At 40.9% G+C, this 17,569-nt stretch overlaps 1 protein-coding gene and 1 long non-coding RNA gene across 4 annotated transcripts in view; one reads left to right on the top strand and one right to left on the bottom strand.

The window, feature by feature from the left end:
- The window catches only part of ift81 (intraflagellar transport 81 homolog), a 93,691-nt gene extending 87,117 nt beyond the window's left edge, over positions 1-6,574 (bottom strand). For all 3 annotated transcript variants that reach the window (XM_069933318.1, XM_069933317.1, XM_069933319.1), the window contains exons 1-4: positions 6,137-6,574; positions 4,965-5,119; positions 4,337-4,440; positions 340-520 (exon numbers count right to left, since the gene is read on the bottom strand). In XM_069933318.1, the coding sequence (XP_069789419.1) occupies positions 340-520; positions 4,337-4,440; positions 4,965-5,119; positions 6,137-6,146 (450 nt within the window). In that variant the 5' untranslated portion in view covers positions 6,147-6,574. The remainder of the gene's footprint in view (positions 1-339; positions 521-4,336; positions 4,441-4,964; positions 5,120-6,136) is intronic.
- On the top strand, positions 6,394-15,296 carry LOC138761355 (uncharacterized). Its single transcript, XR_011356272.1, has 2 exons — positions 6,394-8,174; positions 12,786-15,296. It is a non-coding gene; the product is annotated as an uncharacterized lncRNA (long non-coding RNA).
- The last annotated feature ends 2,273 nt before the right edge of the window (positions 15,297-17,569 follow it).

Genomic DNA, 17,569 nt, shown 5'->3' with positions numbered 1-17,569 from the left:
GGACGGCTCCGTGGAGGGGGAAAAATCTGCAGAAGCAGTGACAGTTAAATGTTTTCAAAAAATGTGACACGAAAATTAAGTAAAATCCTATAAGGTTTATATATTCATGGAAGTAAAGTTTATTCAGTGTAAGTACAGTATAGTAATTTTATCTTTTTTTTTAACTGTTTGTTCTTAATGTAGGTGTATTAAGCATTATAGGCACGAGTCTCAAGCAACCGGAAAATGCACTTATCCAGCATCTACCAATCCCCATAGGTTCCAGATACCAGAGGTTTTAATGTACCGATCAAAATAAATGAAAAATAACACTTCGAATTGTAGGTATAACTACAAAACCTGATGATATGTGTCTGCCACCACATCATGCTGCAGGAAGTCGGCAGGGATCTCCACCTTGACAAGGAAGCGTGCCAAATATGCTCTTTTTTTCAGCTCATTTGTTCGCTGTAGGAGCCAATGCAAAATGGGATGTATAATAGGCTTGCTCCCAGTGACCAACCCTGGTCGAAAGGCATTCCTGGAGGAATGAACAATTAGATTTTTCAATCAAGAGCTCTTTGAAATAAGCCCTCAAACTCTCTCACAATTAATTCATGCAGTAGAAGGAAATAAAGCACCTACAGTAGCAGTTGCTTTAGACGCAGAGAAGGCCTTTGACAGAGTAGAATGGAATTATTTGTTCAAAGTATTGCAAAAATTCAGTTTACCGGAGAAGTATATTAATTGGATTAAAGCATTATATAAGGGACCGTTAGCGAAAGTGACAGTAAATGGACATGTATCAAAGCAATTTAACTTAAGCAGGTCAACGCAGCAGGGATGCCCACTATCACCTTTATTGTTTGCGCTAGCTATAGAACCACTAGCAGAATTGATAAGAATAGATAATAATATAAAAGGAATAAAAATAAAAGACAAGGAATATAAAATCAGTCTATTTGCGGATGATGTTATAGTGTACTTAACAGAACCAGAACTATCAATAAAAAAATTACATAAGAAATTGAAGGAATATGGAGAAGTGTCAGATTACAAGATAAATGTAAATAAAAGTGAAGCAATGCCTATGAATAACGCGGATTTCTCAAAATTTAAGAAGGAATCCCCATTCAGATGGCAAATGCAGGCAATAAGATACCTAGGTGTACAAATAAACAAAAATCTAGGCCAATTATATAAACTCAATTACAATCCACTAATGAAAAAATTACAGGACGATTTAGAGCATTGGAAAGAGCTACCACTAACACTGATAGGAAGGATAAACTGTATTAAAATTAACATTTTTCCAAGGATATTATACTTATTTCAGGCATTGCCAATACAACTGAAAGAAAAATTCTTCAAAGAGTTAAAGAAAATAATAAGGAAATTTTTATGGAGAGGGGGGGAAACCGAGGATAGCACTAGATAAATTAACAGAATGGTATAAACAAGGAGGCTTACAACTGCCAAACTTTAAAAATTATTATAGAGCCGCACAATTAAGATACCTATCAGATTTTTATCAAACAAGGGAAAAACCAGACTGGACGAGATTAGAATTAGATAAAATAGGGGAAAAGATACCTGAACACATATTATATAAATGGGATGAAAAATTGGTACAACATAGAAGTTCTCCAGTATTACATCATCTCCTCAATATTTGGAAGAAGATTCATGTAGAAAGAAATAAAACAAATGATCAATTACCAAAACTAATATTGACGCAAAACAAGTTACTCCCTTTTACAATAGATAACCTTTCCTTTAGAGAATGGGAAAAAAAAGGGATTAAAAGAATAGAAAATTGTTTTTCAGGAAATAGATTCTTATCCTTTGAACAAATGAAAGATAAGTACAATATAACTCAAGATACAGCGCTGGCATATTATCAATTAAGATCCTACTTGAAGGATAAATTAGGAAGCAGTTTGAGTTTGCCAGAGGCAAGTAACCTTGAATATGTGATTACAGATACAATGATAATCAAAAGATTTATAACAAATATGTATATTAAACTGCCGGAAAAGGAGAATGAGGAAACAAATGGTAAAACTAAACAAAAATGGGAACAAGATTTAAATATAAAGATAAAAAGGAAACATGGGAGAAATTATGTTCTGGAACGATGAGAAATACAATAAATACGAGGCTACGTATGATACAATATAACTGGATACACAGATTATACATTACACCTCAAAAGTTAAATAAATGGGACCCAACAGTATCTGATAGATGTTTTCGATGTAAAAAAGAAATGGGAACAACAATTCATGCAATCTGGACATGTGAGAGAGTAGAAAAATTTTGGGAAGATCTCAATCAGATATTAAATAAAATAACAGAAAACAATATACCAAAGAATCCAGAGATCTTTCTCCTAAGTAACATATAAAACAAAGAATTTAGAATTGATTTGGAGGATGCACAAAAAAGATTTGTTAAGATAGCTCTAGCCGTAGCAAAAAAATGTATTATGTCAACCTGGAAATTGGAAGATAATTTGAAAATACAACAATGGTATATAGAAATGAATAAATGTATTCCATTTGAAAAAATAACATATAGTTTAAGAAATAATATTGAAATATTCGAACAAATATGGGAGCCTTACATTAAATACAATAGCGAAAACCTACCGGGGACAATCAATACCTAAGTTGATGGAAGGAGAAGGAAAGAAAAGAATGGACTCAGTAGAATTTCTGGTGTATTTTTGTTGAATGACAACATTGTCTGACTGGTTTAATGTATCCTAGATTGTATACCTTAAATGGATGGGAGGGGGGGAGTGGGGGGGGGGTGGGTTGGGAGGAGGGGGGGGGGGAGAAAATGTCACTGTATATGTGTGAAAAGGAAAAAGTGTGTATCATGGCTAATGTGATTTATGGTGTGAAAAATAAAAAAAATTTTTAAAAAAACTCACAATTTTCTCAGTGGATTTATTTTGCAATATATACTTGGATGCCAAAGCACTGAATAACTTGACACAAAATTACTATTCATTAAGATTATTTTTGTACTCTTATTTGTGAATAATAATCCAAATATTTTCCCATTAGTATTTGCCCCTATTTAGAGAATGAGGCAATATTTCACCAAGAAAACACAAGACACTGCAGATACTCGAATCTGAATCAAAAAATTAACTGCTGTAAGTACTTTCTGGGTCAAACAAAATCTGTGGAGGCAAAAGATAATTGATGTTTCAGGATGAGATCAGGTATCAAGATTTGGTGCTGATGCAGTGACGACGTGAAATGCTAAATATTTTACTACAACTCTGCTTCAAAAATATTAAAAATAATTCTGCCTCATACAGTTGTTTTCAAATCACACTGGAATAAAGAAATAAAACACTCTTTTTAAAAATGTTTATTTTAAATTTTTTTAAAGTAGGGCTTATTAACCAGAATTTAATAATTTTTCAAAAATTTTCATTGGGTAGCATGGTTGGCGTAGCAGTTAGCGCCACGCCTTTATAGCGCCAGCTATAAAGAGTTTGTATGTTCTCCCTGTGTCTGCATGGATTTTCTCCAGGGCCTTAGGTTTCTTTCCCCTGTACAGAGGGTGTAGGTTAATTGAGTGTAAATTGGGCAGCATGGACTTGTGGGCCAAAATGGCCTATTACTATGCTGTATGTCTAAAGAAAATGTTTCATTTAAATGATACAACACAGGGCTTGCAAGATCCTATACATTAAATGTCCTCCACTAATTCAAATGGAGTTTATAAAATGAAATTTGCTGCTATTTTCAAACTGGAAAATTGTGGCTAGGTGGCCATTTCAATGATCTTCATTGGGCAGATGTTGACACCATCCTCCTAATCTTTTTCCACAGTTCTGGTTGTGAATAAGGCCTAATTAATGTTATAAAAGTGTTTGGTAAAGAAGCAAGTACAAAATAAGATACTAGGCTAACTTCTGAAAACAAATTATGTAAGCTGGGTAAACATCGATCCAGATTCTTGGTCAAGAATTGATACATGACACTTTGTAAATGGAGCACCCAGCAACAAAAAAAAATTCCAAAACTGTGTCATATAAGAACATATTAAAATATTATTTTTAAACATTCTACTGACTTGGTCTTCTTTCTTTCCAAAGCAGTACATTTTCTAAATGATGACAACAGAGCCAGACAACTTCCTGAACTGACCATGCTACCTGTATGATTTACATATACAATCAACTAATATTCAGAATTAACAGAATATATACAGTAGAAGAGTAAAAACAGGTGACCTGTCCAAATTTTCCACTGAAGGAAATCAAAAACAAAAAAGCTAGAGAAAAATAATGAAACAAATATTCTTCTAGATAAAAAGGTAAAATGCTACATACAGATCAGAAACATTTCCAAGTGGCTTGTATTTCAGAATTCCCAGAAGACTTAACATCCGCTTAGCTGTTTGATCTGGTGCTTCCTCTCGTATGTCAATATTGTGCTACCATACAAGACAAAAATATAATTATTTGATGTTTACAGGACATATTTAAAGTGAAAGAATCAGATATTAACAGGAATTGGACAACTCTATCAAAGAACTAGCAGTTATTCATTGACTACATTTCCAAAAAAAATCTTTTGTCTGTTGCGAGCTGTGCACCTAGTGTGGAGGGAGCAGCTTCAAACATATCCATCAGGTGATATTGAGAGAAATCACTGAATCCAGATGGTCTGTCAATACACAGTGCAGGTGCTGCCAATCCTCAAAAATGCCTGTGCCGCCCTGCTCACTTCATCATTCCATGGCTGCCTCACTTGCCGTGGCCTGCCCAAAACCAGTCCTTACAGGAAGCTCTCAACAACAAATAACAAGGTTTCCAGCACAATGGTGCTATCAATATCGTATCTCTGTATAAATGATGTTATGATGACCTATTTCAGTGGTAATCCAATGGCACTTTTGTTTCTGGAACTATATCGTGAGCATTAAGCGTGAGTGTATGTAGGCTGCATTATACGTACCTTTGGATCAATCTCAGCCAGAACCTCATTGAGAACCTGCAGCAACTGCAACGGCTCCAATGAATCAAAGGTGATTAGGTTGAAATTCTTTTTGAAAGGATCCTTATTGAGCTGCTCTACAATGAACTTGATCTGTTCACTCATTTTAGTTTGTTCTGGAAAATAAGCACAGAAGCATGTAACTCATAAAATTGGAGGAACTCAATGTACTACAATCAGTGTCTGCAAACTTTTGTGTTTCACAACATGTAATTTATGCCTGGTTCATCCTTTTATAGTATCAAAATAGTTTTTAGTAAACTTTCTAGAATGTGACAAACCACACAAGAGATTACAGTAGTTTTGGTGCCCTCGGCAAACTATTTACTTCACAATGCACAAATATAATTATGGCATAATTTGAGAGAAAATAAAATTGATCTAATGACAATTCATTAACCTGACACATTAATTTTGTCTTCATCTCACTCTCTCGTTCAAGAAGTTGTCTGGAATTTTTAAAAAAATCTAGCCACTAGTAATGATGCACACAAAACTATCAGATAGTCTTAAAAACCTACCTACCTAACCATATAATTCAGGGGATGAAATGCATCACATGAAGTAACAAGAAAGAGAACTAGGTCATTTGGCCCTCATCCTTCATATGCCTTTTATACGCAAATTATTCTCCAGCTCCTTCAGTTCACTAGCACAGCCATTGAGAAGGAATGTGCCTGAAAATAAAGCCCTCAAACCTGTCACAAAACTTGGTCTACCAGGCCAGTGACTCCTATATGCTATTTTCTTCTGACACTTGGACTACGTGTTCACATTACAGTATTAAAAACCTTCCTCTTTAAACTGTTTGTTTTTAAACGATCTTTACTTTCAGTGTAAACAATTCATCTCATTAAGGATGTAAATATCCGCTATTTAAATCCACCTTAACATTCTGGGATACTGGAACAATGAGTTAATGACACTGGAAGAAATATATTCGTATGGATATTAGAATGAATAACTAATGGAAATCCGTGTGTGGGAATAAATAAATATTTTAATATCGCCAATTATTTAGACTTGACCACGGCCGCTGCCAATCGCGTGTTTGCAGAATACAGTTTATTCACCGAGAACGTTTAATAGTTTTTAACGTAAGCTAGAATCAAATGTAGGGCCTCGGTTAATACCTGGAATCATAAGAATCGTGAAGACTTCGAAAGGTCCGGGTGGAATTGGGAGGCACGGGTTGAAATGGCCGGAATCGCTTCGATTTTCTTCTAAAACAATTTGAATTTTAAAAATTAAAAAGAATGAACAAGCGGGTTTTGACTTAGAGCCTCGAATACTTATTCAATTCTTCGGGTTTTTTGTTTGCAGGACAACCAAATATGTCGCTCCTTGACCTCGATTCAACCACACCGTTGAATACATGAGGCCTCCGATACTGGAAACGCATCTGAATCTACGGGGAAGTAGCGCCCGTTTTTATTTAAATCTGCTCAAAACATAACACTGCTGGAAGCGTAATTGAAGAACATAACATTCAGCTGACACCGATTATTTGTAATGGAAAAGAGAAACGAAGCTGCTTGGAAACCAGACGTCGTTACCGGAAGTAACTCTGCAAGAGCGGAAGTGGGCGGTAACTAAGCAACGGAAGAAGCTCGGGCCTGCCTCATGCTCCCTCCACGCAGTTCACCCAACGCAGTTTAAACCATCTTGCTTGTCTTTGCGCTGTAGTTTTTTTTATCGCTGAAACAATGGGTAAGGAACAAATTCGCTTGTTCCTTTGCCTAAAGAAATCTCTTGGTGCCTGCCACATTGACCACCGCCAGTGGGCTGATATCGCCTCAAACCGTGCATCTTGGCGCCTCACAGTTCGGCGGGCAGCAACCTCCTTTGAAGAAGACCGCAGAGCCCACCTCACTGAAAAAAGGCAAAGGAGGAAAAACCCAACCCCAACCAACCAATTTTCCCCTGCAACCGCTGCAACCGTGTATGCCTGTCCCGCATCGGACTTGTCAGCCACCAACGAGCCTGCAGCTGACGTGGACATTTACCCCCCCCCCCCCCCCCCATAAATCTTCGTCCGCGAAGCCAAGCCAAAGAAAGAAAGAACAGCTGAGAGATAAAATGAAGAATCTGTCCTGAAGAGAGGCCAGACAACGCTGCCAACGTTAGTACTCAGTCAGAAGCCAAGAGACATTGTTAGAATCTGGAGAACGATGAGGAATAAAAATAATAGAGCGAGAACATGGATTATCAGAGGCAGCGAGCAAGAAATATACAAGTTTTTGCCTGCAACCAAAGATCTTTTTTTTTAAAAAGTGACTGCAAGACACTGTCACTTCCATTGCTCTCTAGATTCTGGAAAATTCTCAGGAGATTCAAAATTACAAATGTAACATCAATATTCAAAAAAGAAGTGACTCAAATCTCGACGAGTTAGCCAAAAAGTCTGTCATTAGGAAAATGCTAGTACAGGTACCTATTCTCAAGGAAGGAGAAGCATTCTGGTACCTTGCCGTCCAGCATGGGTGATCATTGTTATTATAGAGAATTTAGGTTAAAATGACTTAAGTTAAAATGTGATGATTAATCATAAAAAGGGAAGCCAGAACGGACAGGGAGCTTACTAGCAGCCAAGGACAAAAGGTTCAGCTGAATATGTTTTTTTAAACCTATCTTTTCATGGTCATAGTGAGAGACATGCAGGAGACAAAAGATTGATAAGAAGGGTGAGAAACAGAATTTAGTGTATGTAGAGTTCGCAGCGTACGTAACGAATGTGATAATTAAAAATGCAGTTATACTTAGAATGCTTTTGTAATACTAACCAATTAAAACAGTATTAATAAGAAGGGGAAGGGCAAACAATAAGGGTATAAAAATTAATGCACTGTATGTATCGGGGCTTAACTGGTGAGAAGCCAGTTGAGTCCAACTCTGCAGACTTGTAAATAAAGCTTGTCGTGTCATTAGTTTTAAGGAGACTCATGTGTGAGAAGTTTTATTTCTGACAAATGGGGGCTCGTCCGGGATCTACACTCCGGCCGTGAGGGGAGGCGAGAAGAGGGACATCGGAGGCGGTGCACCCCGCTGAGTTCAGCGGCTCCTAGTCCCTTGCTCGTCGCTTCGGGCGGCTTGAGCGAGTGGTATCCGGACAAGGTGACACGACAAGACGGAGAGGAGAAGGGTGACGGTTCAATCCCCGAGAAGACACCGGTAAGTGATGACTTACGATTGTGGTATGGGGATTGGGTAACAGGTGTAACGGGATACACCTGTTTGGATAAAAAAAACCTAACGTAATAGATCAGGTATAGACCTTTTGTCGTGGCGTGAGGACCCTGTCGTGGGACTCTAGGATAGACCCCAGGGAAACCTCGGCGGTAACCGAAGGAGGGACAGCACCTCCGACGAAGTGCCGAGAAGAGAGGGGTCGACCCCAGGGAAACCTCAGCGGTAACCGAAGGAGGGACAGTACCTCCGACGAGGCGTCTGAGAAGAAGGGAGTAGGGTCCAGAACGAGAGGGTCCTCAGCAACGATAAACGGATCTAGGTGGGAAAATGGGAGGATCAAAATCTAAGGGCTCGTCTGAAAATTCAGGACAATTCCTGGGAGTTCCCCTTGACAGCCCTTTGGGGAGAATGTTTGAAAATTGGGATAGTAAAAGATATCGAGACAAAAACAAGAAAAAGATGGTTCAATATTGTCTCCTTTGGTCGAAACAACCTATTAAAGGTTCCTCGGTCTGGTGGCCGAAATTTGGATCTGATGAGGATTGGGTTAGACAAGCATTTAACATATATGTAAATTCGAGACCAAAGGTGAATCAAGAAGAGTCAGCATATGCATTTTGTTGGGTTCCCTGGCCAGGATCCTTAACAAAATGTTTTAAATTGAGGGTAGCGGGAGAAAAGAAGTGGGAACCTCTGGACAACCTTCCCCCTCCTTATATTCCCCCGGTGCCTACTGCGCCCGAGGAAAGCTCATTACCGGAGGGGAAAGGTGATGAATCTGATTGCCCTGAAAGGGGCCGGGAAAAAAAGAATGAATTAAGGGAGTCGGACCCTAAACTTCCACTGGTAAACCGACCCTGGACAAGATCCCAGACTGGTCCAGGACCATCAAAGTTTTCAGTAAGCCTAAATCCCCTGAGGGAAGTTCCTATGGGAGGACCGGGAGGGGGAACGGGATATGTGAATGTTCCCCTAACTAGTACAGAGGTGCGGGGATTTAAGAAAGAAATGAAAAAGTTATTAGAAGATCCTATAGGACTGGCTGAACAGCCTGACCAATTCCTGGGACCAAACACATATACGTGGGAAGAGATGCAGGCAATAATGGGAACATTATTCTCACCCCAGGAGAGGCAGATGATTCGACGGGCTGCCCTCCTCATGTGGGAATATGAACAACCTGGGGACCCCAGACCCCATGAACAAAAATATCCCTTAAATGAACCCAGGTGGGACAAACGAACACCCGAGGGATTGGCAAGTATGAGACAATATAGAGAGTGGACAATTAAAGGGATACGGGAGGCTGTGCCAAAGGGTCACAATTTCACCAAGTCATTTGGGAACCACCAGGGGAAAGACGAGTCCCCTACTGATTTCTTGGAGAGGGTGAGAAAGAATGTCCAACAGTATGCGGGCGTGGACCCTAGTACACCAATGGGTAAACAGCTTATTCGAATTGAATTTGTTTCCAAATCATGGCAGGACATTAGAAAGAAACTAGAAAAGGAGGAGGACTGGAGCGAAAAACCCCTAAGCGACCTGTTAAAAAAGGCGCAAAAAGTATATGTGCAGAGAGAAGAAGAAGATCAAAAGAGGGCGACAAAGGTTATGGTACAGACTATCCGACAGATGAATGCCGAATCCAGAGGGGAAAGAAAACAAAACCTTCTTCTAAACAATCCAAGATATCCAAGAGAGGGAAGACCCCGGAGGTTCGTTAAGTGCTATTACTGCAATGAGGAAGGACACTTTAAGAGGGAATGCCCCCGATACAAGAGGGAATTGCGTGCCCTCGAACTTATGGAAGAAGATTAGGGGGGTCAGGGGTTCCAAATGTTGGGGACCAAGTATGAGGGAACCCCTGGTAAAACTAAAAATTGGTCCCAAGGGAGAAGAGGTGGTGTTTATGGTGGACACAGGAGCGGAACGAAGTAGTGTAATAACTGTGCCAATCGGGACTGAACCTGTAAAAAGTAATTTGAAAATTTCTGTGATAGAAGGGGCTCCCAGAATGGTATCAATAATTCCCCAAGTAACAGTGAAACTGGAAGAAAGAGAAGGGGTACAAGACCTCTTGTTGTTACCGTCGGCTGGATTTAACCTCCTAGGAAGGGACTTACAGGCTCTCCTAGGTTTGGGTGCTCTCCCTGTGGACGGAGAAGTGCGAGTCCACCTCTGCGCTTTAAAGGAAGAGGATGAACGGCAGATTGACGAGAGAGTCTGGTATAAGGAGGGAAATCGAGGAGGTCCGGACATCCCACCTTTACATGTCACATTAATACCAGGTCATCAGCCGGTAAGGAAACGTCAGTATCCTATTTCTTTGGAAGGGAGAAAAGGGCTACAGCCGGTAATTGAGACTCTAATACGAGACGGACTATTAGAAGAATGCATGTCACCTTATAACACCCCTATACTCCCAGTGAAAAAGTCAGATGGATCCTATCGCCTAGTTCAGGATCTAAGAAGTTTGAATGCTATTGTTCAGACCCGCCACCCAGTGGTGCCTAATCCCTATACTATTATGAGTCGGATTCCCCCAGACCATGAGTGGTTTAGTGTTATCGACTTGAAGGATGCCTTCTGGACGTGTCCATTAGAAGAGGAAAGTAGAGATATGTTTGCGTTTGAATGGGAAAATCCATGGACAGGTAGACGGAGACAGCTTCGGTAGACTGTATTGCCCCAAGGGTTCACTGAATCTCCGAACCTGTTTGGACAAATGCTAGAACAAATCCTGGTGGACTATCCACAATCTGATGATTCCCAACTAATGCAGTATGTGGACGATTTACTATTATCAGGACCCAAGGAACAAGAAATGAGGGGAGATACAATTAGACTCTTGAATTATCTGGGGAAAAAGGGTCTACGGGTGTCCAGGAACAAGTTACAGTTTGTTGAGAGAACTGTGGTATATCTGGGACACCAGATAAGTAAAGGACAGAAACGGATTACCCCTGAACGGATTGCGGGAATCACTAGAATGCCGTTACCCTGTAATAAGAAGGAAATAAGACAATTCCTGGGACTCTTAGGTTACTGTAGGTTATGGATAGAGGACTACTCAGCTTTGGTGAAGTTTATGTATGAAAAGCTGACAAATGAAAATGAATATCCATTGAAATGGACCCAGGAGGAGGAGGGATGGTTTGAGGACTTGAAGCATCGCCTGACACGAGCCCCAGTACTCACTCTGCCCTCTTTAAAACAGCCCTTCCAGCTATTTGTCACTCATAACCAAGGAACAGCTGTGGGAGTTTTAACACAGGAAAAAGGCGGTCAGCGACACCCAGTGGCTTTCCTTTCCAAAATGATGGACCCAGTGTCTCGCGGATGGCCGACGTGTATCCAGGGAGTAGCGGCTGCTGCTCTGTTGGTAGAGGAAGCACGTAAACTTACTTTTGGAGGAAAGATGACTGTGTACACCTCCCATTTACACTGATTTACACTGATTCCAAATACGCATACGGGGTAGTGCATACCTTTGGTAAGATCTGGAAGGAGCGTGGTCTAATTACATCAAGAGGAAAGGAATTGGCACACGAACAGATGATTACTCTGACTTTAGAAGCCTTGACATTACCCCAGGAAATAGCAGTGGTCTACATACCAGGCCATCAGAGGGGAGATACCCCGACAGCAATTGGAAACAGACTGGCTGATGAAGAAGCCAAAAGGGCAGCCATGCAACAAGAAGTTCGTTTGCTGACCTTAATCCCAATAAGACAAGGCATAAAGAAGGCTCCCATTTTCACTGCTAAGGAAGAAAAGGACATGGCTCAGCTGGGCGCATGGAAGACACCAGATGGAAGAATGGTTCTAAATAAAGAAATAACTCGCAATATTTTAAAACACCTGCATCATCAGAGCCACTGGGGCACCCAAGCCTTATGTGACACAGTGCTTCGAGAATATGTGTGTAAGGGAATCTACACCTTGGCCCAACAGGAGGTGCAGAATTGTCACCTATGCACAAAAATTAATAAGAAGGTAATGAGGACAGGGACCATGGGAGGTCAACCATTAGCCATACGCCCTTTTCAACGTATCCAGATCGACTTCACAGAGTTACCTCAAGTCCAAAGATGGAAATATCTGTTGGTGATAATAGATCACTTTACCAGATGGGTGGAAGCCTTCCCAATAGTAAATACTACAGCCTCTACAGTAGCTCGCCTCCTCCTAGAGCAGATAATCCCCAGATATGGTATAATGGATTCTATAGACTCAGACAGGGGTCCACATTTTTCTTCAAAAATCCAGCAATTGATTTGTAATGCATTACAGGTTTCTTGGAAATTACATACCCCTTGGCATCCACAAAGCTCAGGGAGGGTTGAACGTATGAATGGAACCCTAAAATGCAATTGACAAAATTAATGGTGGAAACTAAAATGCCTTGGATAAAGTGTCTGCCCCTGGCTTTATTGAGAATTCGTACAGCCCCACGAAAAGATGTAGGGTTGTCCCCTTATGAAATGATGTTTGGGCTTCCCTTCTGGAGTACAGTTGAGGGGTGTCCCACCTTGGGGGAAGGGGATATATTTGTTAGGAACTATTTACAGGCACTGTCACGCTCTCTTGCAGATTTACGAAAGAGAGGACTATTGGCACAAACACCGCCTTTAGACTTTTCTTTACACAAAGTGGAACCAGGAGACTGGATTCTCATCAAGACCTGGAAAACTGAAAAACTCCAGCCCCAGTGGGAAGGTCCATACCAAGTTCTCTTAACTACAGAGGCTGCAGCACGAACAAGAGAGAAGGGGTGGACACACGCATCCAGATTTAAGGGATCTGTAGAGGCGCCTCAGGACCCTGATACTAACTCAGATTGGACTTGTGTTCCTGGAGAAAAACCTCTTACCTTGCGATTTTGCAGAAAGACTTGATTCACAATGTTATTGTTATGTTCTTTGATTTTTCTTAGTTTGCCTATGTCTTTATCAGGTGTGAAATGTAAGAATGCAGAGACACAGTGGTCCTGTTTCAGGACCGCATTTGGGGAAGAAAGGAGGGTAATTTTATTTCCCATACCTCAGTTCCTGAGAAATGCTGGGCAGAAAATACCACCCAACATCCATATACCCCTTGTGTGGAAAAAGAAGGAAATAAGATGGGTCATTATATACAGATTCCTAATACCACTCCTTTCCCTCTTAACGGTTGGAAGGGTGACTCAGGCCCACCATGCCCTGATGGACTCTGGTTTTGCATACACCAGCGTAATGTTCCAATGAAAAGTTCCACTCCACACTCGAAAGTGCCTGCCCCTTTAAGACAGCCGGACTTAGTTCGAGTCCATCCAAATAACCATGAATGTTTCGGTAATGCAGTTGGGGGAGATAACCTTTTTGTAGATCTTGCAACTAAAATTGCAGGAACTTTTAATGTAACCAATTGTTGGGTCTGCGGGGGTCCACGGATGTCAGAGCAATGGCCTTGGTGGGGAGAGCCCCTCAATTCATTGACCATGATTTCCCGAATTTGGACAACTAACCGAACGAGATCAAGAGAAACTTGGTCTCTCTCTAACGTCCCCTCTGGTTTTTATTGTCTCTCACGGATCGGCAAATACCCAGTAGGAAAAAGTCCCTGCAAGGCTGTGTGGATTCGCATTTCGCCTAGTAATTTCATTTGGTTTCCTAAACCCCTGACTTGGTTCTTATCCACTGTTTTTAAAACTAATTGCCTACCCCTGTCTAATAGCAGTATTCAGCTTTGGAATTGTACCAGTTCCACCATCACAGGACCATACCAATCAAACCCCACTCTTAAAAGAGTTTGGGAACGGGGATATGGAGTATCCCCAAATGGATTATTCTGGATATGTGGTAATAAAGCTTATACTCGTCTCCCCTTACAGTGGAGTGGAACTTGTTTCCTAGGAATAATCCGCCCAGAATTTTTCCTCCTACCCCACGATCACGGTCATAAATTAGGAGTGAAGATTTTTGATACATTACACCGTCAGCCCCGCTCTAGCACGGTACATTTGGGACAATGGGGAGATGATTGGCCTCCAGAACGCATAATTCAATATTATGGTCCCGCTACATGGGCTCAGGATGGATCCTGGGGTTATCGTACTCCTATTTATATGTTAAATCGCATTATTCGCTTACAAGCAGTCCTTGAAATTGTTACAAATCAAACAGCTCTAGCCCTGCAATTACTTGCATCCTAGCAAGGTCAAATGCGCTCTGCTATATATCAGAACCGTCTGGCCCTAGACTATCTCCTAGCCACGGAAGGAGGTGTATGTGGAAAGCTTAATTTGGGCCAAGCCATTCGAAAAATCGCTGATAATATTCGTACTTTGTCCCATGTACCGGTTCAAACCTGGCATCCTTTTGCACAATTAAATTGGATGGACAAATGGTTTGGGGGAACCTGGTGGCGTACCTTCTTGTGGGTCATCGGAGGTATTTTATTCATCCTACTTATTTTGCCCTGTATTATTCCCTGTCTACGCAGCCTGGTGATTTCCATGGTCCAACAGGCTATGCAACCAGGGGGACTCGGAGACCCTGTTAGAATTTTACTTCAGCACGAGATTAATGTATCATGAAACGTTTCTCTTCCCCAGGTTAAAATCCCCATTCATATCTATATATATTACACACATTTTAAAGAGAGAAAGGGGTGGATTGTTATATAGAGAATTTAGGTTAAAATGACTTAAGTTAAAATGTGATGATTAATCATAAAAAGGGAAGCCAGAACGGACAGGGAGCTTACTAGCAGCCAAGGACAAAAGGTTCAGCTGAATATGTTTTTTTAAACCTATCTTTTCATGGTCATAGTGAGAGACATGCAGGAGACAAAAGATTGATAAGAAGGGTGAGAAACAGAATTTAGTGTATGTAGAGTTCGCAGCGTACGTAACGAACGTGATAATTAAAAATGCAGTTATACTTAGAATGCTTTTGTAATACTAACCAATTAAAACAGTATTAATAAGAAGGGGAAGGGCAAACAATAAGGGTATAAAAATCAATGCACTGTATGTATCGGGGCTTAACTGGTGAGAAGCCAGTTGAGTCCAACTCTGCAGACTTGTAAATAAAGCTTGTCGTGTCATCAGTTTTAAGGAGACTCATGTGTGAGAAGTTTTATTTCTGACAATCATGTCTCTCCAGACCTCATGATCTCTGACCCTCTGAATTGTAGTTTTTGCTTCCCCTGTTTTCATTCGGTGAAGTCTCCATCTTTGAGTTGAAATCGTAGTCGATGTTGAGTTTATGATTCTTTGGCTTGGCTTCGCGGACGAAGATTTATGGAGGGGTATGTCCACGTCTGCTGCAGGCTCGTTGGTGACTGACAAGTCCGATGCGGGACAGGCAGGCACGGTTGCAGCGGTTGCAAGGGGAAATTGGTTGGTTGGGGTTGGGTGTTGGGTTTTTCCTCCTTTGTCTTTTGTCAGTGAGGTGGGCTCTGCGGTCTTCTTCAAAGGAGGTTGCTGCCCGCCGAACTGTGAGGCGCCAAGATGCACGGTTGGAGGCGAGATCAGTCCACTGGCAGTGGTCAATGTGGCAGGCACCAAGAGATTTCTTTAAGCAGACCTTGTACCTCTTCTTTGGTGCACCTCTGTCTCGGTGGCCAGTGGAGAGCTCACTTGGGAAGGCGATGGTCCTCCATTCTGGAGATGTGATCCACCCAGAGCAGTTGGGTCTTCAGCAGCATGGATTCGATGCTTGCGGACTCTGCCAACTCGAGTACTTCGATGTTGGTGATGAAGTCATTCCAATGAATGTTGAGGATGGAGCGGAGACAGCGCTGATGGAAGCGTTCTAGGAGCACAGGTGATGTCGGTAGAGGACCCATGATCCGGAGCCGAACAGGAGCGTGGGTATGACAACGCCTCTGTACACACTGATCTTTGTGTGTTTCTTCAGGTGGTTGTTTTTCCAGACTCTTTTGTGTAGTCTTCCAAAGGCGCTATTTGCCTTGGCCAGTCTGTTGTCTATCTCTTTGTCGATCCTTGCATCAGATGAAATGGTGCAGCTGAGGTAGGTAAACTGGTTAACCGTTTTGAGTTCTGTGTGCTCGATGGAGATGTGGGGGGGCTGGTAGTCATGGTGAGGAGCTGGCTGATGGAGGACCTCAGTTTTCTTCAGGCTGATTTCCAGGCCAAACATTTTGGCAGTTTCCGCAAAACAGGACGTCATGCGCTGGAGAGTTTATGACTATACAAGGGAAAAATACTGAAGTGGTTTCCTGTTGCCTTCTTCAATTGCAGTGTCCATACTGGACAGGTAACCCTGGTCATTGATCAGCAGATTCATCTGCCCAGCGATTTTAGTTTTACAATCATAAATGACAATATTTAGAATCTGCTTGTAAAAATTATCCACCATCTGCAATCCATGGCTTCACATGACCCTGAATGGGAGGCTAAACAGGTACACTTTGCCCAAGGGTGACCTGAAGGCTACTGGGTAGAAGGAGCACCTTCCACCTTCTTTTGCTGAGCAATTGTGCAGCACTGACACCAGAGAGCAGAACATCCAGAAACAATCAGGAAAGTTGACATTTTTCATGAACAGGAAATTACATTTTATAAATTTATTAGAGCTCTTTCAGGATATAATGAGTAGGGTGAATAAGAGGGAACAAATAGATGGAACAAATTTTGATTTTTAGAGGGACTTTAATGAGATGTCAAATCAATGGTAATGGGAATAATATATTGGCATGAATATATAAGAAAAAGAATAAATAAACAATTTTCTAGTTGGAAAACAATAACTATTGGAGTGCCACATGATTAGTGCTTGAGCTTCAAATATTTTATAATCTACATCACACAAGGACTGCATGTATTATACCAAAACCTGCCATCACATAAAGACAGATGTCGAAACAAGTTGTGAAGAGGGTTCAAGGCATTTATAGAATAAGTAGTTTAATATTAGGTGGATGAAATATAATAGGAAATGGGAGGTTATGCACTTTGGTGGAAGAATAGAAATCTAGAATATAGTTTAAATGGAGAAAGACTACAATTACTCTATGTGTATAAGGGATTTGGGTGCTTTTGTAAATGAAATGTGTACATTTACCATATAGGCACAGTAAGTAATAATGAATTGTTTTTATTGCAAAGGAATGGTATGTAAGTATGGAAACCATGTTATATCCATATGGGGTATGGGCCACTGCATACAGTTTTTGTCCCAATTTTTTACCTTGTAAATTATTCAAAGAAGGTTAAGGTTTACTGTGTCAAAGAGGAAAGCTTGAGCAAATTGGACTATACTCTTGCCATTTAGAACCATGAAAAGTAATGTTATTTAAGGAGCTGAGAGGATGTCTCCCCTTATGGAGTATTGAAAAACACTGTTTCAGAATAGTGGGTCATCCTTTTA

The sequence above is a fragment of the Narcine bancroftii genome, chromosome 4, assembly GCF_036971445.1.
Source record: "Narcine bancroftii isolate sNarBan1 chromosome 4, sNarBan1.hap1, whole genome shotgun sequence".
NCBI lineage: Eukaryota > Metazoa > Chordata > Chondrichthyes > Torpediniformes > Narcinidae > Narcine > Narcine bancroftii.
Note: the sequence above shows the minus strand (reverse complement) of the source record. Positions and strands in the feature narration are given on the sequence as shown.